The sequence below is a fragment of the Trypanosoma melophagium genome (genome assembly GCF_022059095.1).
Source record: "Trypanosoma melophagium isolate St. Kilda chromosome Unknown ctg15segment0, whole genome shotgun sequence".
NCBI classification, from domain to species: Eukaryota; Euglenozoa; class Kinetoplastea; order Trypanosomatida; family Trypanosomatidae; genus Trypanosoma; species Trypanosoma melophagium.
The window spans coordinates 415,449-442,766 of record NW_027125143.1 but is presented as its reverse complement, the minus strand read 5'-3'; the positions used below and the strand labels follow the sequence as shown (position 1 = coordinate 442,766).

The window sequence follows — 27,318 nt, the reverse complement described above, 5'->3', positions numbered from 1 at the left end:
GTATTTGGCAGAAATAAGAAAATATTGTGATGACCCTTTATACCTGTATCCAAGTGATTTATCATTCTGCGTCAGATCCATCTGTGCTTCCACCGCTACTCGAGTGGTGGACATGACGACCACCACCACAAGAAGAAGAGGAAGAAGAAGATGAATATGACGAGGAACTGCTTTTACTTCTTCTACCATTACTACTACTATTACTACTATTACTACTACTGCTTCTGTTAAAAACTTTCTTCGCAACCCGTCGGGACCCCTGTTTCCTCTTTACTCGCTGCTGCTCTTGTGGTTCTCTCTGCTCTTCCATCTCTGTTGTCTTGTCTTTGGGAGTTCCCTTTGATCCCCTCGGCCTTTTCTTCTTCCCACTGCTATTCCCCTCACTCTGCAGAAGTGTGTCCTTTTCTTTTTCCTCCTCCTCCTCCCGCACGGCAGCCTCTTGCAATACCACCACTGTGAGGGCGGCGTGCATTTCCTCCACAGCAGCCACGCGACTCGCCGGTTCTGCATTCGATTCCCACAATGGTGTGGCTTTCTGCACAAGTGCCGCAATTCGCTGCTGGAATGCTTGAGAAGCAGCACTGTGTGGTTCAGGCCGTGGTAGATTGGTTGTGTGGTGAGAAGCGGTACTGCGGCGAATTACGAGTCGTCTTAATTTCGCCGCGTTTAGACCGTACTCTGTTCGTAAAAAGGTACAAATATGTGAAATACAAAGAATTCCAAAACATTTCCACCACTGAACAGATATATCAAATATTTCCAGATGTTTAGTGCTGTTCCTTCCAGATCCCCTCTGATGGGACTTCTTTGATCGCAATATACTTCGCCATGCTTCAACAAAGTCAAGACAACTTTGTCCAATCATGTCTAACGCTGCACGACAGCTATTGAGTACGTGTAGCACATCACTCTCAACCGTGTAGGGAATGTAAGCCACAATAAACGACAGGTGTGCCAAAAAAGGAAATGGATTGCGTGTTAACTCTTCAGGATCATCTGTCCTAGAGCTTTTACTGTTGCAATGATCTTGTAACCACTGTCTTGCACGTCCCTCTTGATGAAAGCAACGCAGAATTGAAGAGAGAATAGCATCGCGGTGACGTTTGCGTAATGACGTGAAGAGATGTGCATGCACACATTTCTCTGCCTGTAACCCACTATCCGTTACCAAAGCACTGCGAAGTACATCTAATCCACAGACATCATGTAATTCAAAGGTCCTAATCACTCCAGTTGCAGCATTGGCAGCGATAATATCGGGATATCGTTCACTATGTCCTGATAAGCACTCTATAGCAGCTTGTCGCATCGTATCATTTTGTGGGTCAGCTGCTATTACCACCAAAGCACTGGCGTACTTTGATGGAGGCAATAAACCCCCCTGAGCACACAGCTGAAGCACCTCAAACGCCAGCTGTCTCACTGCTACAGAACTACTCTCACATAACTGTAATACTTCACCATGAAATTGCTGCATAACCCAAGTAGCCATACCACTGTTTTGTTCCTCCACACAAGGAGTGGCTACCACTTTGAGCTCTTCACGTCTTCTTCGCTTTCGTTCATTTGGCAAAGAAGAAGGTAGAGGTGTAAGTTGAGGGGGAGAAGATGATGATGCTGCTGTTGTTGTTGTTGGGGGTACAGGAGCATTCATTGATGCTGCATAGTCAATGCGTGCATCTTCGTCCTTTAGGAAATCACGAATAAGAACCAGACCTTGAAGTTGTAGAGAAATGTCCGCAGTGGAATCCAGGGCACGGCGTAAATAGGGTTCGCAACGATAAAGAAAGACGGTAGGTTGCAACATACAAAGAGATGCTAATACACGTAATACAATAACAGCTGTCTTTTTTTGTGACTCATCTGGAGACTGTTGTAATACTTGTTCTACCACTGTGTAAACGTTCGCGCAGATACCATCCCCACGTGCAAGTTGATTTGGTACACCAGAACCACTGACAGCTGTTTCTTCTGTGAGCTCTGGATGTTGATGCTTCCATCCTGGGTATAGTCGTAAAAACTCTGAAAGAAGAAATAGGAAACGCAGTGTATAGGCGACACTTTGTGGGTCTGTGCGAAGTGATCCAAGAAGAGATATGGTACGTACGTAATAGGCATTCATAAGAGAGTAACAAAGTGTAAGATATTTAGTGTTTACATTGTTTGATAACCTATCTGTACCACATGTTATTGCTGCCGTTAGCACCCCACTGGCTGATAGGAGAATATGTTGTTGATGTGGTCCAACGTACTTGGAGAGTAGTGCTGTAAGAGCACGGGCAAGTTGATCTAGTGAAACGGGTGGTGGACGTGGAGCCATTAGCACTCTTCGCAATATACGACAAACATGGAGTAAAGTAATACCCGCCGCCTCTCGCTCTGCGGCGCCAACCGGCAATGGCTGCACAAGGGCCTCCGCGAGTACTTCCAGCAGTGGCACAACCCACTCACTGCAGGCAATCGCTAATGCATGAATGGCGGCTAACGAAGCGGCGGCTTGTGGTGCCGGTGTGAGTCGTTGATGTTCCGCCCACAATACTTTGGCAACGCCAATTAATACACCACGCAACTCTTGACTGTCTACTATATTGTGATGTCGTGTTGTGCGTTTCCCCGCCGCATCACGGGCAGATACCATACGATGCATCCCGATAAGTAGTGTAACGAGATGCAGCGACTCTGTTACCTCGTATGGGTATGACATATGAGTAAGAATAAGACGTGTGAGTTCTCTCGCCACCTGTGTGTGTGTATGATGGGCGGCGATATCTGTTGGCTCCTGTCCAACCCAACGACGAAGAAACAGTCGTACAACATCACTTTGATGACGACTCTCTCTTGTAGGTCCCATCATCGCGAGTAGTTTTGATTCCGTAAACGTTAATAATTGTTCTCCCACTGAAAGGTTTTCCAGTAGTGATCTAAACGGGGTATCTGTAAGAAGTGTGTCAAGGGCCGCAATAGCACGGGTAACAACAGTCACACTGCGATCGCTAAGAAGATGTAGAAGAGAAGTTATTACATCTGTAGCAGTTTCCTCCACATGTGCGGTATTTGCACTATTCCTACACGTTTCTGTGAATAGAGTAAGAAGTAGTGGAATAATACCCTCGCGTACACGTGCATTATCCTCACGTACACAACGGCGGGCTATAGGCCAAATCTTTTCTAATAACGGTGGGTACAAAGCGGTTAACTTCGCCACATGAGTCAATGTCTTCTTACGTGCAGCTTCAAGACCCGTCGTATGTTGATCATCTCGTACTTGAAACACAGACAGTAGCCATGCTGGAAGTCGCTCTTTTGCCATTGGACTTAGAAGTGAGTTATCAGAATCCGCACATAATTGCATACTGCATGCATTAACTGTATCCCAGTCAAGTGTTAATCCACCATCAGCGACATGCTTGGTGCGCACTAATGGATCTAGTGCAGTATCAGGGAGATTATCATTACGTAATGCCCATGTAAAGATATGGGCTGCTCGTATGTGAAATAATGAAGCAGCATTCTTAATTGCTGGATCACTAATGGGGCGTGAAAGCGCCAGATATACCAGAGCTCGTTTCATTTCTTCACCAGATATGTGTGACTCTTCCTCTCCTGAGTTATTCTTTTCAGAAAGAGTAAGCTTTCTCCATTCATTAAGTTGGGCAGCAGATAAAACACAATGATCAGGAATATTAGAAACTTGAAGTTTATTATGTGTGACACCAAAGATAACATATGATACACGAAAAACAGCATCTACAAATACTGGTCGAAGTCCTTGCACCAGTGAAGAATAATCATTTTCCGCAGTGGATGAACGAAAGCAGCATTGCATAAAGCTTACAAGAAGAGAACGTAATAACATGTCTGCAACAGGGTATTCTGGAAGCCCTAACATGTGTGCTAAATCTTCACAAAATTGAAGCACAATGGTACTACAGAGATCGCGTTCTTTTTTCTCTGTACGCTCCTCAAGAAGAAAATGTTTAAAAAACATCGTTGACCATACCTGGCATTGCTGCTGAAAACGATCTACTGCACTCTTTGTAATAACATTGGAGGAAATGGGAATAGACTGTGCCGCTGCCACTACAGCTGCTGTGAGAGGCATTACTTTAACAGCAGAAGGGAGCATATACAAGCGAAGCAGCAAATTCTCACCAAGTGGTAGCCGTGAAAAAAAACTTGTCCAAACTGTATCACGTTGTATCTCCAGTCGATTCCATATACATCGGTAAAGGTCTACTGCATGACTTATTACATACGCGGCATAGTTGGTAGCCTCTTGTCTTCCACAGTTATTGTTAATAACAAAGAGGCATTGAAAGCAAAGATCTTCTAATCGAAGTAAATCCCCGTGAACACAAACATCTAGCCTCATTTCAGTCACACTCACAGTAAAACTGTCAAGCATGGCTCGAAGAGTCTCTAAATCGGTATTATTATTGCTACTGTTAACAGCACTGTTACTGTTGTTGTTGCTATTTGAATTATTTTGTAGGCGCCCCGATAAACGTTTCGCAACACGTCTAAGAACTCCGGCAAGAATAGTTATAAGATTATCAATGATATCCTCTGGTAGAATAGAGAGTTCAAAAGATGGATGGGAAATACATGCACAACATGCTACAGCCTGTTTCATAACTGCGGTAGATATATCCTTCTCATCTGTCGATGATGGGACCACCAATGATGATATAAATGACGTCAGATGATCTGCACTAATGTCTTTAAATGGTTGCGCAGTGCTGGAGAGCATGCCGAGTAAACTTTCAAGAGAATTACTGTCCTTTAATCCACCTTCTATAACACTAGAAACATTTAAAAGGCAACACATCTCTGTCTTCTGTTGGGCACGTTCTAATTCCTCTTTGTGAATCGCAACAGAAGGTAGATGAGTAAGATTTTGTTCTATCTTCTTTATCTTTTTCACATCTTCCTTAATATCACTTCTTCTATCACTGCAAAGGTTAGTTCGAGGGCGTAGTGTCATATTCTGCTCTGTATTATGTGACCACCGTTCATTCCTAGAGGACACATCAATGCTCTTCATGTTACCAATACCACTAAGATATTCTTCCTCCATTTCTTTCAATCCCTTATGAATGCGCTGTGCCAGGGGTGAGAGTTTATCCATACTGTAGTTACTGTTCCCTCCCCCATTATCACCAGCCGAGCGACAGAGTGACATGTAGCTACTGGACACCATAAGAGTACGGGCGGCTTCTAGTGTTGCCTGTGTAATATCATCTTCAGATGTTTCTGTTTCACCAGAAGCCACACTGGAGTTCTTAAGAGGTGATGATGATGATGTTGTTGTTGTTTCTGGTAGTGGTGCAGAAGTGGATAGTAGTTGAGGTACCGGGAACGCCGTTAAGAGTTTAAGAACTGGATCTACAGTGCCAGACATCGCCGGTGGGAGCGGTACTCCAGCAACGTGAGTGGATGGCATAAAATACCAACAACCCCTTTAGAAGGGAAAAAAAAGGAAAGTAGAACGAAGGGACTCAGGGGAAGAAAAAAAAAACGAGAGAAAGAGAGAGCAAGATGCAAGAAATGAAAAGAAAGAAAAGAAAACAAAAAGCAATGAAAAGGAACTAACTATCCCATCATGCAAATAATTAAGAAACAGTTTGTGCGTGCAACAATAAAGAGAAAAAAAAAATCAATATCAGTTTCACTTTTATTTTTCTCTTCTTTTTTTTTTCTCTTTAATCTTTAAACCCCCGCCCACCCAACTGTAGGGTGAAATACATGGAGAAAGAGAGGAAAACTACTACGTCTGCTCTGTTGTCCCATCAGGTGTAATAAGAGCAACTGTAGGAGTCGCTGTTATTACCGGTGGTAGTACTGAAGGGAATAGCGACGCAAATGACGAGTGTATCTCCTCCCTCAGTGAAGGATCAATTTCACAGATTCCTATAAGAAAACTCTTAACCGCATCCCGCAGTTTTTCATCTGTTCTTGTAGGAATACGTGGGAGGGTCCCCCGCTCATACCACGTAACCACCACAGGAAGGACCTCATCCACCATTCGCCGTGAGAGAAACTCTGTTGCGATGGCAAATAGTGCCTCTAGACCCCAAAGTACCGTTATAACCGCAGGTGTCGGTCGCACATCTTCCAATGAACGTTTCTCCTGTGCAGATCGTCTCTTTGAGGCGCTTGTAAAAGTAAAAGAGGCTATAGGTTCTTTAAGGATTGCCATAAATGAAAGATATATCTGATATACAGTGCGTAAATGACTACGTGGAAGAAGTGCACTTGTATTATTCTCCCAAACAAATAATGGTGGAGATGATGGAATGTTATCAATGCAGTTTTGCTCCTGTAGCCATGATTCGGCTTTTGGTGTAGTAAGAAAGACTGTAAGGGCACGTATAACAGCTTTTATCGCGAGTGGTGCTACTACATCATGTTTGGTACAATAAACCAACAACATTCGTAAAGCCTCCAATACACCTAATTGTAGAATTTGAACACGGGGATCTGCTGCAGTAGTAAAACGGTCTTGTTCTTCATCTGTGCCAAGTTGTGAAACAGAGCGATTAAGTGCCGCACTCATACCAAAGCAATCTGCTAGTAGCAGCAGTGAGGCGTGAGCACTAGCTCTGTCATCCTCTAGTATAGCATGACGACATGCATCACATGCAACTTTAATAGCAGAAGCAATAAAATCAGAAGATTTTTGCACAACAGTGATACTGGCGGCAATTGGTGTTAAATTACAGTACTTTATGCTATCTATCCATTGTCGTGATGTTACTACACTAACACTCTCTCTGTGAAGACTTGAAACTAGTCGGGTCTGAAGGAATCCAATACCGCCGCGTAATACACTAGCTGCTGAAACACGAAGTGATTCTTCCTCTACAGCACGTGCAGCCTCATCAACAATAAATCCACTTTGATCAAGAAAAAAAGCAAGTGTATCGGGATACCCTCCTGCCTCACCAAAAGTCTCTATGGTATGCATAGCAATATCATGTACAATCCCTGCAACAGATGCTTTTTCAAGAATTAAGTACAACACAAGCACATTTAGTCGTTGAAAAGCTCTCTTGCGTTTTCCCTTAAGAGATCTCGTATCATCACATAGAAGTTGAGCCGTGAGATCAAGAAAACGGAGGATTGTCGCAGCAACTACTTGGCGATGATGTCGTTGTTGATATGAGCAAAGTTCGTCGTCTTCAGTGATGTTCCAAAGATGTTGAGAGGCCACAATACTCCATAGTTGTTCAAACATACCACAATTTAGAAACTCCTCCGCTGGTCGTTCATTTTTTTTCCTTATTTCTACCTCTTCTTTCCCTTGTTCCTTCTCCCACATCTGCTGCACCCATGATGGAATCTTGAACTGCCACAAAATGAGACGTGTAAGAACGTATATGGTTGCTGGATGTATCATGTACAAATCCCAGTTTTCAAGTGTAGCCTCACAGTCATCCATAAAGGTAACAAGTATACACTTTCCCTTTGGGCTTTGGTTAGCTGCGTATGCCGCAGACTCGATAAATTCGTCCACAACACTGCAGGATCGACTACGTACAGTTCGAAAACTATAAAGCTCTTCTACAGACATTTCTGTACCGGTCACTTGAATGCAGCGCTGCAACACACGTAAAAAGGAAGCATGATCTTCAAAAAACGCTTCTGAAAATGTGGATTCACAACGTAGCATAGTAGTGACGAAATGCAACAACTCTAAACCTCGTAATTGCCCTAATTGCGTCCGAAGTACTTCCACTACCGTTTTTTGATGCAAGAAAGAGCGTGGTATATAATTAATAACATCCCCAACGTTACCACCAAAAAGAATTACCTGATTTGCCAATAGAAAATAACCTTTCAGTAATTCTTTTACTAGCAGTGTTTCAAGGAATAGCGTGAGTGAGGGGAGAAGCAGTACATCAATGACGAGATGCAGTAATGCCTCAGATATTGAAAGAGTGATATCATCATTTATCAAAAAACTAGGCGCTAGCAAATGTGACATATTTCTTCCCAAATGAACTACAGTCTCTCGCAGCCATTGTTCATCCTCCGATTTAGAGTCAAGAGCAGTGATTAGTGAGACACGCAGTAATTCAATCGCTCCTATGCGAATGTTAGAGGCGTCTGTTCCATGCTGGGCGCGAATAATATACTTCACACAAACTGAGACAATTCCAGGAAGACAAAGTCTTGTGTTCTTACACCCTGTGGCCTCTATCAGGGCTACACACGCATGGAGACTTTCCACCTGCAACTTCTGAAACCATCGTTTCCTATCACCTGATAGTGAACCTAAAAGTTCATGAATAAAAAACGCGACACTAGTATGATAAGAATCAGCTTGAAAAAATACCTTATGACGCTCACGACCCACGCTATGAAGTAAGTAAACGGCCCGAACAGCCAATAACTTCTCCTCCTCCGTAGACGCCAAACTCGCAGCTGTAAGCTGAGATGAGTCTGATGCCTCATTTTTCATTTTGAACAGCTTTACAAAATGTTGTTGAAGAATAAGTATAATTTCCTCAATCCTGTCAATCTGGTCAACTTTTTCCACCAACTGGCAGAGAACAGTTCCAGCCTCAACACCCATGACGTTGGAGTTCATAACTCAATGAATTGTAGCAGTCACCCCACACTCTTCTCGCTCCCCTTACTTTGGGGTGCGAAACTGACGCATATAAAATGGGGAAATTAATAATAATAATAATAATAATAATAATAATATTAATATTAACAACAAAACGAAAAAAAAAAGAAAGGATAAGTAGTTGCATTGCATAAGCCGCTCTTTCAGAGGGAGAAGCAATAGCCAAAAAAAAAAAAAATACATATTTGGTATCACACATACATACACACACAACCAGAGACAGACAGAGAGAGAGAAAGAAAAAAATAATAAATAATAAATAATAAAATAAAAAACACACTCGCGTACACATTCACCTTTATGCATCCAAATTCCGTTAAAAAAGATCGTCATAGTCATCTACAGCATGTCCAAAGAATTTTGGTGTCTCATCGTACAAAGCATTAAGGTAGTGCACATAATGACTCTCAATCTTTTGTCTGGCAAAACTGTATTTGCAGGTAATAAAACCATTGGCAAGAGTACATTCTTCTATGAATGCAAACCGTCGGACATGCGCTCGAGAAGGCAGACCCTGAGAGACTCGTCGGAGTTCGGCTCGAATGCAATCCGCTTTTTCGCGTTCGCTAACAATGGGTACACCATCACGTCGTTCTAATTTGCGCAGATGTGATGCGATGGCTTTAGCATTCGGTACCACAAGCGCCGTGAGAAAGGGTCGGTTGTCACCATAGACAAAGATTTGTTTAATAAAAGGGCTCTTGATGAGAGTTGCCTCTATCTCCAGTGGATCCACCACAGCACCTGTGGTAAGTGTGATAAGGACGTGCTTGCTACCTTTTAGTGTTATCCACCCTCCTGTAACAGAACCGTAATCACCTGTACGTACAAATGATCTGCTTCCATACGTGACAAGCGAGTTCTTCGCCTCTTCAGGGTCAATGTTTACATCAAAGTAACCTTGCATTGCATGTGGAGCTTCTATTAGTATTTCACCAATATCTCCAGGTGCAACAATTTCATTATTATCGTTTACAACACGTATTTCAACACCTGGAAGTGCCTTAAGACGTAGTGGTACATCAATGTCTGTAGCGATAAGACCACCAGCTTCAAGACATCCATAAGTACTTACTGTAAATACATCCAAATCTGCCAATAATTCCATCTGATCCCTTGTTAATTGACTTCCTACCACAATGGCAATACGGAGTTCACTACCAAACTGTTCCTTGAAGTTTCCAAGAAGCACATGTGATGCAATACTTAACAAATATCCTGGTTTCTGAAGCATTAAACGATTTTCTGTGATGCGACCTAGCGTAAAACGTGTTAAGTCTTTTGTTGTACTACCTCTACTCATAATGTTATCAACAATATTTGCGTAGGCCCTCTGAAATGGTTGAGCAACAGTAACAACAACACTAGGTTGAACCATTGGAAGATCTTGAAAACCTTCTAGTTGCTCAGGTGGAATGCAAACACAAGCACCTTTACATATCGCCTGATATAACTCTACAGTGAGTGCCCCTGCCACACACCATGAGCACAATGACATAAACAAATCAGTATGTGTCAGTGCTTCACCAACGTGGGCATATATAGAACTTATGTTTGCCACTAAATTTCGGTGTGAAAGCATTACACCCTTTGGAGGTCCAGTTGTACCTGCTGTAAACATTATCATAGCAGTATCTTCAGCAGTAATATCTTTTCGCACAGGTATTTTTTCTGGAACTTCTGATGCTATATTTATTGCTACCGCATAGCTACTCTCTCCGAGTTGATCCTCAAAGCAAATTACATGCTGTAAACGCCCTATCTCTCCAATCCATCCTTTCACAGTGGTGTATGAGGACAAGGATTCAACAAAAAGCACCGTGGCTTGTGTACTTTTTAGTACTAATTGTGCTTCCATCGGAGTCACATTAGTCGGAAGCACTACAAAGTGAGCCCCAAGCTGTAGTGTTGCAAAATGTGTTACAACCCATTCATAACGATTCTCGCTAATAACAACTACGCGAGAACCTTTATCAACACCCATCTTATGCAGAAGTGTACGCATTGCAGCAATTTCTGCATCTATAGATTCATACGTAGCCCAGATATATCCTAACCGACCACGTACCCACATCTTCGCTCCTAAAAAGCGACGTGTTGGCCATCCTTTGACAGCCTGTTCCCATAATTCGATAAGTGTGCTATGTGGCTTAATTACAAGCCCCAATCGCATGTCATTATTCATAGATGATCCACCAGCAACGTCTGACTCGGAGTAAAAGGTTCCAGCAACACTAGTTCCGAGACGATGCGTTACCAAAAGAGAAAGACTGCTAACGCGCCATTGCGGAACCAATGCACGTAACCACCGTCTCATTCTTTCCTACAATTTTTTGTATTCTTTGTTTCTTTATTTTCCTTTTTTTTTTTCTTCCGTTTTTATGTTTTCACCTCTGTATTTTGCTTGCTGATCGCAGGCCAAGCCGCCAACGATAGAGGTGCTATTGAATGTACGATTACCAAAAATCAGGTAAATCAGTAATTACAAAAGTAATAGTAGTAATGGTAATAATAATTATTATTATTCTTATTATAATTATTATGAGAAAATAAAAGAGAAAAGAACAGAAGATATGAATTACAGAGTGAAAATATATATAATAAGCATAGAGCAAAAGATATGCATAAAATGTTGCATTATTAATCAAAAAAAAAAAAATCAAGAGCGTTCTCTCACCCATGCGTGGAAAAGGTACATAACAGGTATGGTAACAATACCGAAAAAAAAACTAGACAGCTTTTTTTTTTTAAGCTTCGGTAGATACATAAACATCGTAGAGGAAAGGGGAATCAGTGAGGATGATTCTGAGTTTCTTTTTGTTTTTGTAGCGATTACTAGAATTAGTGTCCTTGACACCATCCTTAAACTGGCAATCTATCTCACACGATAAGTTCCGTCGTGTATACATGCCACACACTACAAATAACACGTCACACTCTATCTACCGCGTTGCTTCGCTGTCGATCTTTACATATCCTCTACCTCCTCATCTTCTTCGTTTTCTACTTCATCTTCAGAGTCTGGCTCTGGCGGATCCTCACCACGGCGAACAAGTTTTTCTGTGGCAGGTGTAGGATCCTGAACTTCTGTTATATCGGCACACTCCGCCAGCACCGGGGGAGCCAATGTAGGCGTAAAACTGAAGTCCGTCTTCTTGAGACCGTTTCCAAAGTAGACACAACCCCATTTTTTTCCACCTTCTGCAACAAAAGCGACAGAACCTGGCCAACGCAGTGATCGTACCACCACCACACGGTGTTTTCTGCTGTTGTTATTAACTACACGCACTGTCCACGCTGAGACCTTCATCTTTGTGGGGTCCTCATCTGATATATTATCGTCGGTAACAGGCTTTGGTGGCATGTCATCGTCATTCTCTGGTACCTCAGCAACTTCCTCCTGTGCATCTTCTTCTTCTTCCTCTTCATCCTCCTCGTCAAGTTTTGGTGCCTCTGGGATATTAATAACCGCGTAGAGGTAATCTGATTGAATAGGGGTGAAGAGTTCCTTTTCTTCTTCTTCCACTTCTTCTTCTTGTTCTTCTTCTTCCTCATCATCCTGTTGCTGTTGATTTTGTTGTTGCTCCTCTTCTTCTTCATCTTCTTCTGGTTTCTCCGGTACCTTTGTCTGCCTCCCATTTTCGTAGATGTAGCCTTCTGAGTGAACCCATTGGTCAAGCTTTGCCCACTGAGTAACATCAACCTCCTCTTCCGTGGCAAATCCCTTCACCGGCTGCGTAAGAGGATGATACTTCGCTTCTTTGGGTTTCTTGGGGCCATCTTCAATATCGTCTTCATCATCCTCCTCAGCTTCTTCCTCTGGTTCCTCAAGGGCACCCTGAGGAGAGATGTACGTACCGCTGACAATACGACTCAATTGTACACGCAAATAAACAGCTTCATTCCACTCAAATGGGGGACTAGATATAACAGCTGCATTCAAGTCACCGCTAAAGAGTCGCTTGATTCGTCTTCCTGCACAAATTTGCTGCGGTGTCACGTCAGGTAAAAGAATCCACTCTGCAGCCGGGTGTGATGTTACCCAAAAAGAAAGGCGATTTGCTCCAACAAAACCTGGTTCAGCTTGCACTGGGACTTCCAACTTTCGCCGCGCCGGACGAGGCATAGTGTTCACCTCTTTGTATACTTTTTCTCCTTCCTTTACATAGCGACGGCTTGAAACTACGTAATAGTTACCTTTTGTGCCAAAAATCTTTCCAACAAATCGAACTTCCTCCAAATCTTTTTCCATAGCCAATATTGTGATGGATCTGTCCAATAAAAAAGCCTCCTCTTCACTCATACCACATCCCGCCCAAGCCCAGTAAAGGTTGTTCTGAGCGACAGAATCATACGGCGGGGCAGTACGAGGCTTTACCCGTGTTGTTGTAACAGTAGTATATGGGTCTGGCTGCTCTATTGTAGTCACAGTTTCAGGTGGTGGACGTTCAAATAGACGATCATTCTCTGCAAGACGTTTCAATTCTGATGGCGGAACAGGACAAGGTTCATCGCATGCTGAGGTGCTCTGACCATTTACAAAGCTGTGCTGCTGCAAAAGTGTAAACATATCATTGAACTTTGATGGATCATTAGCGATGTCATTTGGGTTTTCATCCAGAACCTGCTCCATCAATCTTGTCAGTTGATCATAGACGCTGACGCCATCCTTATTAGCACTCATAAGATACGCCTTTGTCCTTGCGAACATATCTTCAAGAGCTGGCCTTTGTGGTTGAACGGACATTGTAGACAGGTGAGTGTGTGTTCGTGTGTATGTTTCTGTTTTATTCTTTTTTTTTCTTTTTCTTTTTCTTGTTGAGGTCACCTTTTATTTTTTCTTGCCTACCTTCTCTTTTTTTTTTTTTTTTACTTCACGCCACCTAATGTCGGTTTTTTTTCTCCTCTACTCCCAATACAACTAAAAAAAGATTAAAACAAAAAAAAAAGGTGCACAAATAGAATTTCATTTTCTTTTTCTTTTTTTATTTTGATTATTGCCAGTTAGTCTACTCTCAGGAAGTCATGAAGATCTACCTTCATTTCATTATCAGTTTCCAGTCACCTTATTTTTTTTTTCTGGGAACTACACTGTAACAACAACGACAAGAACAATAACACTTGTTATGAAGGATTGATTCTCTGCTTTATCCTTGTAACATACTTAGCTATTGATGGTTCGGCCTCAAAAGCACCACTTTGCTCCAGTTGTGTTATGACATCTTCTAAACCTAATGCCAAAAATTTACCTTTACAATCCTCATAGGCACAGAAAGAACCTATAGTAATAAGGGCTATTTTTTTAAGCCCTATCTTGTCTTTCTTAAGTATTCGCAAAAGAGCCTCAACGCCATTGTTTTCCAACAGAACGGAGGTGAGATAACTTCCATTACGCACAAAATTACTAACCGCACCGGCAGCGTTTTGTCTCGTTTTTTCATCACTACTATATAAGAGTTTTACTATAACTGGAACAGATGGTCGAAGCATTTCATAAAGAAGTTCATTGTGAAATGCAGCATTTCCAGCTGCGAAAGCTGCAAATTTCTGTGTTGTAGGATCCCCATCACTACATCTCTCAACAAGAATATCAATAATTCTATGCTTTGCCAAAGGTTCATAAAAATAAGGTGAGTGCTTACATAAATTTCCAAGAAGATTGCACATTTTACTGCGAATACCAGCATCTTTATGACGAAGAAGATCCAAAAAACTGTCATAAAGGTTCGCGCTGTGAATAGGGGGATAGAAATCCTTTGATAAACGTGCGAGTTGAGAAAGCACATTAAGTCCATCCGAAATAAGGCCACTACTCGCTTTCTTTGAATCCAAGATTTTCTTTATCCGTTCAGGGTGTAAACCACCTCCATCTACAAAAGCCTTGGCAAAAACAGGTGTTCCCATAACTAGTTTAGTAATAAGCGAAAAAGGTGGACCCCAAAAAGCTACTTCCGTGTAGTCGAGAGCAGCGATGAGCATTTCCATAAGACCCTCCTTGTAAAGTATTTGTTGTACAGCACCAATGACCTCATCATCAGCGTCAGAACCCTGTGTTACAGGATGAAAGGTTGCTAACAAAATTTGAACAACAATTGTTAGATGAGCATTTACACCAATAGTTCCTCCACCCCTACATTCTGGCCAGAAACGAAGTTGTTTAAGATAATTTGTTCTTAATTGACGACAAATAATAGCAACCACTGAAATTGGGTTACCACCATCTCCAGAATAAGGTTCAATAGACTCTAAGAAAAAATTCATAGACTGTGTTATTTCTCTTTGATGTTGTGCAGCTTGTTGAACACAACGAAGCGCTGCCAAAACTCCATTTGGTGATAATTCACTTTTGGTATCACTATCACGAAGTAATTTAATTACAGTGCGAAGTAATCCTTTTTGATCGATATCAAGAAATTTTCGAATTGTAGAATTGGAACCCCGTTGATATAATACAGATCTTGTATCAGAAAACATAACAGAAAGCATGTGTACAACACCATCTAATAAACCATGATCAGCGTATCCATAACTTGTTCCAAGAGCACGTGTAATTAATAATCTGTCTGATACTCCCAATACACCTTCTACTATTGCGCAAAGGCCATCTAAGAGTACGGAATCTGGCTCAAAAATAATAGTATCTTTCATTTCACGATGTACAAATGCCACTAAAATGGCACCAGCAGCAGCACAATTAAGAGCAGCAATATCTCCTGCTGCAGAAGAATCATAGTAACATAACACCAATAAACCAATAGAAACAAATGAAGAAACTTTATGAGCGTTTATTTGATCTGGGGAAGATAATTTTATGTGTGGAACAAGTGCTGAAACTGCATGAAATGCAACAGCAGCGTATGATCTAAAAGGACTGTTTTCTTCTACTGTTGACTCTGTCACAGAATCAAGCAAAGCTGTCCAAAAAGCCGGAAAAATCCTTGATTGAGTTAAAACAAGTCCGAAACCGTTTCCCCATTTAACGCATTGAAAAATTACTTTCACACAGTCTTCACGAAGATTATAACGATTTTCTATAACTTCTCGCATCAGAAATTCAAGTATGTCATATGGTTTTTCAATTAAATCTAATGCAACTTGTTGTCGTATAAGAAGATCAACTGGTGGTAATTCACTTCGTTGTTGCAAAGAATTTATCACTTCTTGTCGAGAATATTGTGAAGGAAATGGTAAAATTGTTCCTTTTTCAGGAAATACAACTTTACAAATAAATTGCAAAGAATACCGAATAATATCCACTGATTCTTTCTTGTTTAAGCGTTTCAATACAACTTTTAGTATACCTAACCGTGGAATTCTTTCCAATAAAGCGCTATTTTCTACAGGAGATGATGTTAAAGCATCTCCTGCAGCTACTAGAGACTTTAATTTTTCAACTAATTCTTCAGATTTAGTTGAAGAAGAAATAAGCTCAACTGTAGATTGAGAAAATAGTGAATCTTCTCTGGAATTAAGGGAACAATTTCGTAGAATTTCGGCAACACGAGATTCACGTCCTGTAATACTTTTACCAACTCTGTTTGGTTGAGCATGAAGCCGGAAACATTCCAATCGATCCATACGTTCTTTCATTTCCATATCATGTTGCTTTATTGGTGCCTGCCATTTTCCGTCTTCTTCAGATATAGCAACAAATGGATGATTAAGCAAATGAGGCCAATTCAACCTTGCAGAAAAAGATTTTGTCAAAAGTCCTTTTAAAAGAGACTTAAAATCAGGTGATATAGGCTCTTCAAATTTAACAGGATCGTTCACAATTTGGTTAATCAATTTGTAGAGATGATTCGTATAAAATGGTGGTTTACCATAAAATAATTCGTAAAGAATGCATCCAAGGGACCATAAATCGGCTGAATGATTATACGGTTGCTCCTGTACAAGTTCCGGTGCCATGTAAAGTGGTGTTCCTTTAATACTGGTTAATACCATAGTATTATAACTCATTGATCTGGCAAAACCAAAATCCGCTAATTTTACAGATCCATTTTGACCTATTAAAATATTTTGTGGTTTCATGTCTCGATGCATAATTCTATTTGAATGTAAATAATGAAGAGCTTGTACCAATTGTTTTGCTATTCGTTGAACGACATCTTCAGGAAGTTTCTTGTCATCCTCAAGTATTTCAAATAGTTCCCCTTGAGCATACTCCATAACAACTACAAATTCCTCTTGAGTCTCAAAAGCTTCAAACAAAGTTATAATATTATCGTGGTTAAGCTTCGTCATAATCTCTATTTCGCTACGAAGGTTCAGCAATTCCTTATCATTTTTTCCTTTCTTCACGATAAACTTCATGGCCACAATGTGACCTGTCCCCTTTCTTCTTGCTTTGTAAACCTTACCAAAGGAGCCCTCCCCTATAAGTTCAACTATTGCATAGTTTTCCATAGTAATAACCTGATTAATTTGATACCCGTCACCAAACTCCACACAATAAGAACAAAGTAAAGAAAAAAAAAGCAGAAAATGAAAATTAAAAAAAAAATAATAATAGGGCAAACCGAAGAAAAAGAAAACAGAGAAAAAAAACAATCGAAATAGTTCATTTATATTAGCTTATTACCTATCCGTCATCCAGAAAAAAAAACGCTTTCTCATTTCAGTAGTAGTTCCTATAGTTCTCTTTCCCCTTAATTCTCACTCTCTTTTCCTCTCAACAAAAAATGGATGACTAACAGAAGAGTAAAATAAATAAATAAATAACCTATTCTCCAGTAAAGACCTCAGTTATCAGTCTTCTCCTTTTCAGCCTCTTCTTTCTCAAGCTTTTTGGCTTCGCGCATTTTTTGTTGTTCCTTGTACTTCTCGTCGAATCCGGCTGCCTTTACGACAACGATTTCAATCTTGTCGACGGTGCTGTTCCTTGTACCTTCACCCCCTCCACGAGATGTGTTGATTCGCTTAACCGTAACCATTTGTTGATCCTTGAGCATTTCCACGACAGAAACGGCTTCATTAATAGCCTTTCCCAGAGCTGAAATGCTTACCTCCTCTTGGCCGTCATGCAATAAGTGCTTGGTTATGTCAACGTAGAGAAATTTAGAGCCGTGAAAACCCACACGAACGGCGTTCTTTGGGCGCTCGGTACTTTCAGTGGACATTTTTAAATACGTGGAGCTGAATCCTTTCTTGTTATAAACAGGCTTAACTACAAAAAAAAGAAAAAGATTTTATTTTTAAAATATAAAATAAAAATTAACCATTCTTGGAAGGAAAATAATACGACATTCCACAAATAAACATATATATAGAAAAAAGAAAAAAAGAAAAAAAGAAATCGTTTCGATTTCACCGCAAATTCTTCTCTTACACCAGACCCTTCTTTTTTTTTTTTTTTGAGTGGGACTATATTTGTACTTTCTCATGTGTATACTTTTCTTAACTTCACTTAACTATTCCAACTGAATCAATCACTTTTTTTTTATTACTCTTTCTTTTCGGCATTTTCAGACTTTCGTTTTTGTTGTTCCTCATAAATAGAATCGAAGTCCTTTGATTTTGCGACAACGATTTCGATTTTGTCAATCAATGGCGCAAGAGGCTTAATACTGCCCCGTGAAGTAGTGATAGCTTTAACAACAACAAGCCCTTGATTTTTCAATATTTCTGCGACAGCGACAGCGTCGGAGATGGCAAGCCCCAGGCCAGATATTATTATTTCAGCTCCCCCTTCATGAAGTCGATGTTTGGTAAAGTCAACGTAACCAAAATTGCGTCCCTTGGCAGCAACACGGACTCGAATCGGTTCCGCGGGATTTCCACTCTCAGCAGACATGTGCACAAAATGAAGATATACTTTTACTGATAATACTTCCTCAGGCAAGATCAGAACGGCAAGCAAAAAAAAATTTCTCGTGTATCATCAGGGTAAACTTCAATCCGCATTTAGAATAAGAAACACTGAGAAATAAATAACACGTTCAGCCATGAGAAAGAAACAACGCATATTGACAGATAAACTCAGAGTATGCAAAAAAAAAAAAAAAAACGAAAATAAAAGTAGTATGAGCCCATTAAACACAAACAAGTTTTCTTAACGGTGTTCCCTTTTTTTCGTATATCTTTCTTTTTTTTTCTTTTTATACGCTTCACTTCTTCAATAGACATCGGCATACACCCTTTATTCATGTCAACAATCTAAACTCCTTTAAACTCATCCAATTGGCACTCAGTAGTAGATTCCGTACCATGTCCCACATTCAACACATTTGTAAAAGGGGAGAAAAAGACATGTCAGAAACAACTATAGTTACATGTAAGCATCTCAATCCCATATAGTGTTACATCATGCTCATCTTCGGAAAGGGGGTGGGCTAATATAACATTAATATTCGCACATACCTTCCAAAAAGCCTTATTTCCCTTATTTTTTTTTTCGTTCTTCACGCCTTTATCGGTATTACCCCAATGGCGCGGCCACCAACGACGGTTTATATATACATGCTTTTTTTATTTTATATTATATGTATATATTTTTTTCTTTTTGGTTTTTTATGATACCACTACACACTTAGGGTGCGTATGGCAAAGGGATTCTGGAGAATCTCGTCGGTGGTGGGATTTGGATTCTTATCGCCCCTCTGAGTTGCCTCAGCAGCTAAATCCAATTCCCGCCGCGGGAGGGTATAGCTGCTACCATATCTCTAGGGTCCGTGCCTCTCCCCAGCAGCATTCGCACAAAGGTGAAATATGTAAAAGAAACCGCTGCTGATGGCTAGCTGGTGCGTGCCCCGGGGCCTTCTCGGATTAAAGTTTTGTCCCAGCAAGACACGGCTGGTCCCGGCACTGTGCGACGTTTGTAGCTTACGAACCGGCAAACCCCCAGAAGAGAAGAATGCCGGGCATGGCTTCCCCGAAAAACACGAGGCAATGGACCTTGGCACCACCTCTCGAAGGCCAAACCCCACCGAGGGATAGCATTCCGAAAAGCAAACGTATCAAAAATAAATTTTTGACCTGGGTTTTTAGGAGGCCCCCCCTTAAAAGAAAAAGAAAAAGAAATAGCGGCTGTTAAGGAAGCCACCTCCCTAAAAAAATTGTTGGGTGCTTTTGGTTTGCCTGAATAAATTCAAGCGCTTAACCCTGGCACCGCGATAAGGCAAATCTTAATCACCAAGGTGTTCTCTTGTATTCCGGGGGTGTCCCTAGTTTCGGGGCCGCTGGCCACCCGCCGCGAAGGACAGCCGCCGCCGCAAGGCGCGCGCACGTGCATCCGCGGATGTGGTTCCCCTTAACTTTTTTGGCCCCCATGCCCTCGCATTATCCACCCCGTTATTCTTTTATTGTAAATTCCGTGAAATTAGAATTTTTTTTTACCTTCCCCGCCGGGTTGAGGCGACCCATTAAATATCTTTGGTGGCAACCTTCGTGCCCGGTGCCCTTTTGCAGAGCCCTTTGGGTTTTTTAGCGGCCCCAACGCGTTGCGATTATCTTCTTGTTTGCATTTGGTGGGGGTAACATTCCACATTTCCATCCGAACACACCAAGGAGTTTTGTATCGAGCCCCCTCCCTGTCGGCATAATGCCTTCCAAGAAGTCCCTGTTTTTTCGGGGCGCGCCCGCTTTGCTGCCGGAAGGAAAGGGGCTAACCATTCTGCAAAGCATAAATGCCATTTCGGAGCACCTTAAACGGCTGATGGCCGAAGAAGGGGAAAACCAAAAGTGTGAAAGTTCAGTGGTTGCAGCGGGATCTCTTCGCAACCTCGACATCGGCCTATTTGACACGAATGGATCGATACCTTTAAATTGCAACGGGGTGAAAAGCGAAGCCCTCTGTCGTTCACTATTTGGGAATTGTGCATCGGCGAAATCAGCGCAGCAAGATCCCATTTCCTTGGTGACGCCGGCCGCCCCAACGTGGTGCCAAGGTCCAGCACCCCGTATTGCCGGAGGAAGCCAAGGGCCAGCGATTTTTTTTCTTCTGGAAAACTCGCTGGCGCTTAAGCTACGGCGTCGCACAGCACCGGGACCAGCCGCGTCGTGCTGGGGCAGAACTGAATCCAAGAAGGTCCTGGGGCACTTGCCGACGTGCTGTCAGCAGTATCACCTGTACCAAGTTACTGCTGAGCGGTGATGTGGAGGAAAATCCCGGCCCTTCCCTGCGAGGTATGCATTGGAACTCAGCTGGACTTACCCAGGCCAAGAGGCTTGCTCTCCACAAAACCCTCGTTGAGGAAAACGTGTCATTCGGCCTTCTAAGCGAGACGAAAATGTCTTGTGCGGAAGTGTCGAGTTTCACAATCGCTGGCGATCAAAATCATGGAGTGTCCCGCCCCTCTAAAGGTGGCGGCGTTTCGATTCTGGTTCGTGAAGACCTGCCGGTGGAAGTAGGATCGTCCGTTGTGGCGGGCATTGGGCATACTCACGCAACGACCCATTTGACAGAAGGGCTGGCGCTCTCAGTGACGTCAGCATACTTCCCTCCAGGGGGATCATTTACAGCATCGCAACTGGACGCGCTCTTGACGACCAGCGGACCCCACCCCATTGGTGCAGATGCTAACGCGCATGCGTTGGCCTGGGATCGCGCGATTCCACCTGATACACGTGGCGATGTTCTAGTGCAATGGTGCCTAGATAACGATTGCGTCATAAAGAACACTGGAGAAAGCACCCGCCACACTACACGTCACGGTCCGTCCGCGCCGGACGTGACACTATCCCGAGAGTGTCGCATAGAGTCTTGGACAGCCAAGTTCTCTCCGGATAGTGACCATTATATCATCCTCTTCGACGTAGCAGGAGATGATGATGGACCACTGCGGTTCCCTCGCCCCCGTGCCCCACTCTATGTATGGAAGAAGGCGAAACGGTCTCGTTTTAGACAAATGTCAAATGCTCATTGCCGAAAACTACCAACACAGAAGATGAGCGTTCACAAAAGAGAACGGTTACTCGCCTCCGCGATCCGCATCGCAACAGCTGCAGCGATCCCCCGCGGAGGGCGAGACACCGTCCCCTTTTGGACTCCAGAACTCAGTGAGATTGAGTCGGAGATCCACCAATGCAAAGCCTCTGTCTATAGAGACAGGTTGGCAGTACGCCGCAGAGAGATGCCGAGACAAGCCTCCCATAAAAGATGGAAAGCCCTCTGCGGCAAGATGGCCGTAGCAGACGGCTGCCGTTGGAACATTGTAAAGAGGATTTACGCCCCACGCCCACCGAGCACCCCGGCGATAAAGATTAACAACACGGTGCTCACGGAAAATCAGAAGGCCAAGCACTTTATCCGTTTGCACCCCACACGAGCCAGACGGCACCCACACTCCCACCCTCCGCCACCCATCCCAGTTGTCGGCGAGGAATTTGCACCCATTACAGAAGCGGAACTGGAACGGGCCCAGCGCCTTCTCCCGAAAGGAACGGCGGCTGGTCCGGATGGGATTTGCAGCGAGGCTCTCCAACATTTGGGACCCAGAGCGAAAGCAGAAACCCTTTCACTTTTCAATGAAAGTCTCCGCACTGGTATTTTCCCAGCTGCTTGGAAAGTAGGTGTTATTGCGCCCCTCCCCAAACCAGGGAAGAAGGCAACAGACCTAGACTCGTCTAGACCACTCACATTAACTAGCTGTATTTCCAAACTAATGGAAAGGATTGTAGCAGCCCGCATTCGGGATGTTATTGAATCAAGCTGACCCCACAACAATCCGGGTTCAGGCCTGGCCACTACACACTAGACCAATTACTACACCTGCGCGCAGCCCTCAAAGAGAGCTTCGTACGACTCGCGCAAAGGGGCCGTATTCGTTGATTACGCCAAGGCCTTCGATACTGTAGATCACGACCGCATTGTTAGTGCGATGCGAGGGATGGAGCTCCCACCCCACATCATCCGATGGCCAGCCCCATTTTTAAAAGGACCTCAGGCTAAAGTACGAGTCCAAGGAAAATCCTCACCACTAATGCTATTCCACCGCGGCGTACCACAAGGAACGGTTCTAGGCCCGCTTATGTTCATTATAGTAATGAACACTCTAAGCAAACGATTATCTCAAGTTCCTCTTCTGTACCACGGCTTTTTTGCTGATGACCTCACGCTAGCAGCACGGCATGGGAACAGAGACGTCATCAACAGTGTGCTACAAAGCGGAATAAATGTGGTTGATGAATGGTCCAAGAGCCACTTCATGGAAGTAAACGCAGAGAAAACGAAATACACCCTCTTTGGATCATTGGACCCAAACCCCCTTTCCCTTTAACTGCGCGGCACCCTGTCGGTCTAGAGAAAGCTCCAAGACTTCTCGGAATTACATTCCAACACCATCGCGGAGTGTCCTCCCATTTAATACGGACGAGGCAACGCATGAATCTTTGTTTGTTGCAGCTCGCTGCAATCTCGTCCGCCGCATGGGGCCCAAAACGGGATGTTTTGCGCGCTTTCTATCTGGCCCTAGTTCAAGCCCAGGCGCTATATGGATTTGAGGTCTGGTACTGGGATGCTTCACCACACGCCGCCAACAATTAGCAGCAGGCCAAAACAAAGCTTGTCGAACCATAGCAGGAATCCCATTTGGATGTCGCTCCGACGACGCACTACGAGAAGCCCGTCTTCTACCACTAGAAACGACAGCCATGATACGGAGCCTCAAACACTTCTTACTATGCCAGACAAGAGGTGGATCCCTGAAAGATAGCGCTGATCAGGTTTACCACTTGAACCACCCAGTCCGAAACTTCTATGTGCGCATAATGAAGGCATACCCAACGCTCCATATAGAGCCACGCGAGTTGCCGCTATTAACACCGACACTGCGTTTCGGTAAGCGCGCTCGCTTCTTCACATCACTGGGTAACGTCTCCGCTGGCAACTCTGAAGAACACAAAAAGGAAGCATCTGAGCGTTGGATAGCCCGACATTTCCGCCGCATGGGAGAAACACCACTACCCCGTACACATTATGAAATTTGGACTGATGGCTCGGTATTCCTGGGTGTCAAATCCGGGGCAGCGGCGATGATTTACAAGGATGGCGAACTGCTTAGCACCACGCGCAGGGGAGCTGGCCCCCTAGCCTGCAGCTACGCGGCCGAAACCATAGCACTATATGAAGGATTGCGGAAACTACCCACGATACTACCGGCAGAAAACCCAACACCCTGCAGGGCTTCCGTATTCTCAGATTCGCTGTCTCTACTGAAAGCGCTCCGGACTGCTCCCCTGACTGTTACGGATCCTATGCTCCGTAAACTATGGGACCTGACCCTCCAAGTGCAACGTCGCAAAGCCCGCATTAGACTGCAATTTATTTTCGGCCATTGCGGAGTAGAGAAGAACGAAAAATGCGACGCTGAGGCCAAAAAAGCTGCGGGGCATGCCCAGAGGGATGATGCCTGGATTCCCGATGTTATTGCCTACGCCAAACGCATGCTCAAGGGGGAAGACGCACCTCGCCCTTCCCATAGATGGCAAAGCGCAGGGAACTGGAACCCCACTAGAGACAACCCAGAACTAACACGAGAAGAAGAAACAGCACTTGGAAGATTCCGCACAGGAGTCTCGCATCGATATGGGTGGCTGCTGGGAAAAATCCAACCCCATATCCCCCTGGTTGTCGATGGCGCAATCCCCAAGAGGCAAACCACTCAGCCCCACCAAAGCCGCAAGCAACGCAGAGACACCACCCCATGAGCAAAGCATCCGGGCCAGCAGCATGCACAGAGTGCGGAGCACAGTACTCATGCAGGAACACCGCAGCGCTTCACATGGTAAACAAGCATGGGTTTAAGAGAGCCGATGCGCTTTGGAAACTCAAGTTTCCCCATGCACCACCTCCGCCGGAAATACCGCCCGAGCCACCGCCGCCCAGACCAACATCTCCGGTAAATACGTTACCTCGCCAATCAGCAAATACAGAAAAAACATCCCTTTGCATGCAATTTGTGCCGCCAAATATTGCCCGAAGGAGGGTGGGCCGGAAAGCCTCCCCAACACACGCGCAAATACGCACTCGAGCGCGCCGCCTGCCCGGGAGGAAACCCCAAAGAAGCGACGAACCACCAAAAGCAAAAGGAAGAGCGGCGTTTCCCTTTGGCGGGTGTGTTTCGATGGCGCGCTCTGAAGTGAGGTTTTTGGCCCCATGCCTAATTAAGGCAACCTGAAGAACCAATGCCTGATAAACCCGGCGCTTGGTTAGCGCCACAGCCGGCGTCGCGCACAACGAATTTTGCCAGAGAAACTTTGCCAAGATAGGAACCCAATCTTTGCACAAAAAGAAAAAAGCAAGCGCCAGCAGTAGGAACCCTATCTTTATTTGGAAAGGCATCCTTTTTTAGGAAATAAAAAGTACCATTGGATTCACCGTCAGAAGGGCATGGCGGCTGCGGCGAACCTCAAATCGCAGTGCACTGAGGATTTTGCGCCCATCAAGCATCCTACAGCCGCCGCCCATTTGGAGAATACCTCGGAGCACCAAAGACCCCCGTCAAGGTTAATTGTGGAGAGTCTTGGAGCAAAGTGGTTCATAATTGGGATCTTTTTTATAATTATTCTCCTTGCCTTTATGAGTTTTACCCCAACGGTTTGGCCATCGGCTTTTCGCCGTGGAGCACCAAGGTTGCTGTCTATGAAGAGCGGTGTTTGAGAGAAAAATCCCTTCGTTTTGTGGGATCCTCAAGCTCTTGTAATGTTTATTTTGTTATTTTGGGTTTTTATTATTTGAGTTTTGTTATTTTCAAGTTTTGCTTTATTTTATTTTCATAACCAGCCTATGAACAGTAAAACAGTCTACGAGAGATTCTCTGCTCCCACCATCCTTTCCCAGAGCCCGCCGGCCACTTTCCTTTTGCTATTTTTGGTTTTATATTAATTGATTGGCCTCAACGATCTCCTCTGTTTTTTGTTGCTTGTTGGGGATCGCGGCAAGCGTCTCTTGAGACTAATCCTTTCAGGGATTCCATAATCGAGCTCGTCGCTGGCCTTAGAGGGGTGTAGAGGCCTTACAGGGGCAGAGGAAGGAGGCGTAGGGGTTCTGGACCGCGAAGTCTGCGGTATCGCATAGTTCCGCTCCACTGCCAGAAGGAACTGGGCTAACTGTTTAGAAAAGCACAGCTTCTGGAGAGGGATATCTGTTATAGCATACTGTATTCGCAATGGACGAAGGGCGGGGCAACTCAAGAGATGCAGTGCTGTTTCTTCGCAGCCGGTGCGTTGGCCAGTATGCGCGCGAATATGCCGATACCCGTGTTGAGACATGCGGTGTTGTGTGAGGCCTGATTTGCTCATGCATTGTCTGTTGCATGTGGGGCAAATCAGGGTCGCAAGGTATCTTATGTTCTCGCCCTTGCTTCAGGAGGATTTGGTCGCCCCTTTGGCAGGCATGCCTTCGCCATGGTGAACATTTCTGCAGTGAAGGCATGTTGGCGTAGAACTTCTTACACATACCGCACTGAACCTTGCCGTGGTCCTCACGTTCCGGTAGCGACGAGTCTCGCTGACGTTTTTTATTTCTGGGAAACGTTGCCTTTATCGTAATCGGCAATATCGGAGTTCCAGGTGGGCGTTTTGGCTTTTTGTGGCACGATAGAGCTCCTATGTTACCGAAATCCCTTAGAAAAAATTCACAGCGCAGCGACGCTGGCTGTGGGATTAACTGCGTGCCGGGTGCGTCTTTACTGGAGTCCTCAGGATGGCGTGCTCGAATGTGGGCTTTGGGGCCTGTTTTAGAGCGCGCTATCATGCCACATTTGTCACATGGAAATGCCGATCCCTCTGGTATTGGTTCATCTGCTCTTGGGCAGTTTCTTTCAGTGGGAGGGCATGTGACATCATGCATGCGCCTGAGGTGGCGAGTTAATCCGTTTTTCTGGGGGAAGGTTCGGCAACACAAATTGCATGCAAAGGGATGTTTTTTCTGTATTTGCTGATTGGCGAGGTAACGTATTTACCGGAGATGTTGGTCTGGGCGGCGGTGGCTCGGGCGGTATTTCCGGCGGAGGTGGTGCATGGGGAAACTTGAGTTTCCAAAGCGCATCGGCTCTCTTAAACCCATGCTTGTTTACCATGTGAAGCGCTGCGGTGTTCCTGCATGAGTACTGTGCTCCGCACTCTGTGCATGCTGCTGGCCCGGATGCTTTGCTCATGGGGTGGTGTCTCTGCGTTGCTTGCGGCTTTGGTGGGGCTGAGTGGTTTGCCTCTTGGGGATTGCGCCATCGACAACCAGGGGGATATGGGGTTGGATTTTTCCCAGCAGCCACCCAGATCGATGCGAGACTCCTGTGCGGAATCTTCCAAGTGCTGTTTCTTCTTCTCGTGTTAGTTCTGGGTTGTCTCTAGTGGGGTTCCAGTTCCCTGCGCTTTGCCATCTATGGGAAGGACGAGGTGCGTCTTCCCCCTTGAGCATGCGTTTGGCGTAGGCAATAACATCGGGAATCCAGGCATCATCCCTCTGGGCATGCCCCGCAGCTTTTTTGGCCTCAGCGTCGCATTTTTCGTTCTTCTCTACTCCGCAATGGCCGAAAATAAATTGCAGTCTAATGCGGGCTTTGCGACGTTGCACTTGGAGGGTCAGGTCCCATAGTTTACGGAGCATAGGATCCGTAACAGTCAGGGGAGCAGTCCGGAGCGCTTTCAGTAGAGACAGCGAATCTGAGAATACGGAAGCCCTGCAGGGTGTTGGGTTTTCTGCCGGTAGTATCGTGGGTAGTTTCCGCAATCCTTCATATAGT

The 27,318-nt window shown here is 44.2% G+C and overlaps 8 protein-coding genes across 8 annotated transcripts; all 8 read right to left on the bottom strand.

Annotated features, from left to right (window-relative positions):
• Positions 1–61: 61 nt before the first annotated feature.
• Positions 62–5,443, bottom strand: LSM04_006828 (Sister chromatid cohesion C-terminal domain; the record flags this gene model as incomplete). The annotated part of the gene is made up of 1 exon (XM_067338484.1): positions 62–5,443. One exon carries the CDS (start codon positions 5,441–5,443, stop codon positions 62–64), a length of 5,382 nt encoding a protein of 1,793 aa, XP_067193771.1.
• A 324-nt stretch (positions 5,444–5,767) lies between these two features.
• LSM04_006374 (uncharacterized protein) lies at positions 5,768–8,578 on the bottom strand (the record flags this gene model as incomplete). Its single annotated transcript, XM_067338483.1, has 1 exon — positions 5,768–8,578. One exon carries the CDS (start codon positions 8,576–8,578, stop codon positions 5,768–5,770), a length of 2,811 nt encoding a protein of 936 aa, XP_067193761.1.
• Positions 8,579–8,951: 373 nt separating this feature from the next.
• LSM04_001564 (AMP-dependent synthetase/ligase) lies at positions 8,952–10,952 on the bottom strand (the record flags this gene model as incomplete). The annotated part of the gene is made up of 1 exon (XM_067338482.1): positions 8,952–10,952. One exon carries the CDS (start codon positions 10,950–10,952, stop codon positions 8,952–8,954), a length of 2,001 nt encoding a protein of 666 aa, XP_067193667.1.
• Positions 10,953–11,603: 651 nt separating this feature from the next.
• On the bottom strand, positions 11,604–13,382 carry LSM04_007313 (Radial spokehead-like protein; the record flags this gene model as incomplete). Its single annotated transcript, XM_067338481.1, has 1 exon — positions 11,604–13,382. The coding sequence occupies one exon, from the start codon at positions 13,380–13,382 to the stop codon at positions 11,604–11,606; it is 1,779 nt and encodes a 592-aa protein (XP_067193780.1).
• Positions 13,383–13,759: 377 nt separating this feature from the next.
• Positions 13,760–17,044, bottom strand: LSM04_004305 (Protein kinase domain; the record flags this gene model as incomplete). Its single annotated transcript, XM_067338480.1, has 1 exon — positions 13,760–17,044. The coding sequence occupies one exon, from the start codon at positions 17,042–17,044 to the stop codon at positions 13,760–13,762; it is 3,285 nt and encodes a 1,094-aa protein (XP_067193728.1).
• A 335-nt stretch (positions 17,045–17,379) lies between these two features.
• On the bottom strand, positions 17,380–17,757 carry LSM04_000737 (DNA/RNA-binding protein Alba-like; the record flags this gene model as incomplete). The annotated part of the gene is made up of 1 exon (XM_067338479.1): positions 17,380–17,757. One exon carries the CDS (start codon positions 17,755–17,757, stop codon positions 17,380–17,382), a length of 378 nt encoding a protein of 125 aa, XP_067193655.1.
• Positions 17,758–18,080: 323 nt separating this feature from the next.
• LSM04_004916 (DNA/RNA-binding protein Alba-like) lies at positions 18,081–18,431 on the bottom strand (the record flags this gene model as incomplete). The annotated part of the gene is made up of 1 exon (XM_067338478.1): positions 18,081–18,431. One exon carries the CDS (start codon positions 18,429–18,431, stop codon positions 18,081–18,083), a length of 351 nt encoding a protein of 116 aa, XP_067193735.1.
• A 1,628-nt stretch (positions 18,432–20,059) lies between these two features.
• Positions 20,060–20,485, bottom strand: LSM04_002183 (uncharacterized protein; the record flags this gene model as incomplete). The annotated part of the gene is made up of 1 exon (XM_067338477.1): positions 20,060–20,485. One exon carries the CDS (start codon positions 20,483–20,485, stop codon positions 20,060–20,062), a length of 426 nt encoding a protein of 141 aa, XP_067193678.1.
• Between the last annotated feature and the right edge of the window lie 6,833 nt (positions 20,486–27,318).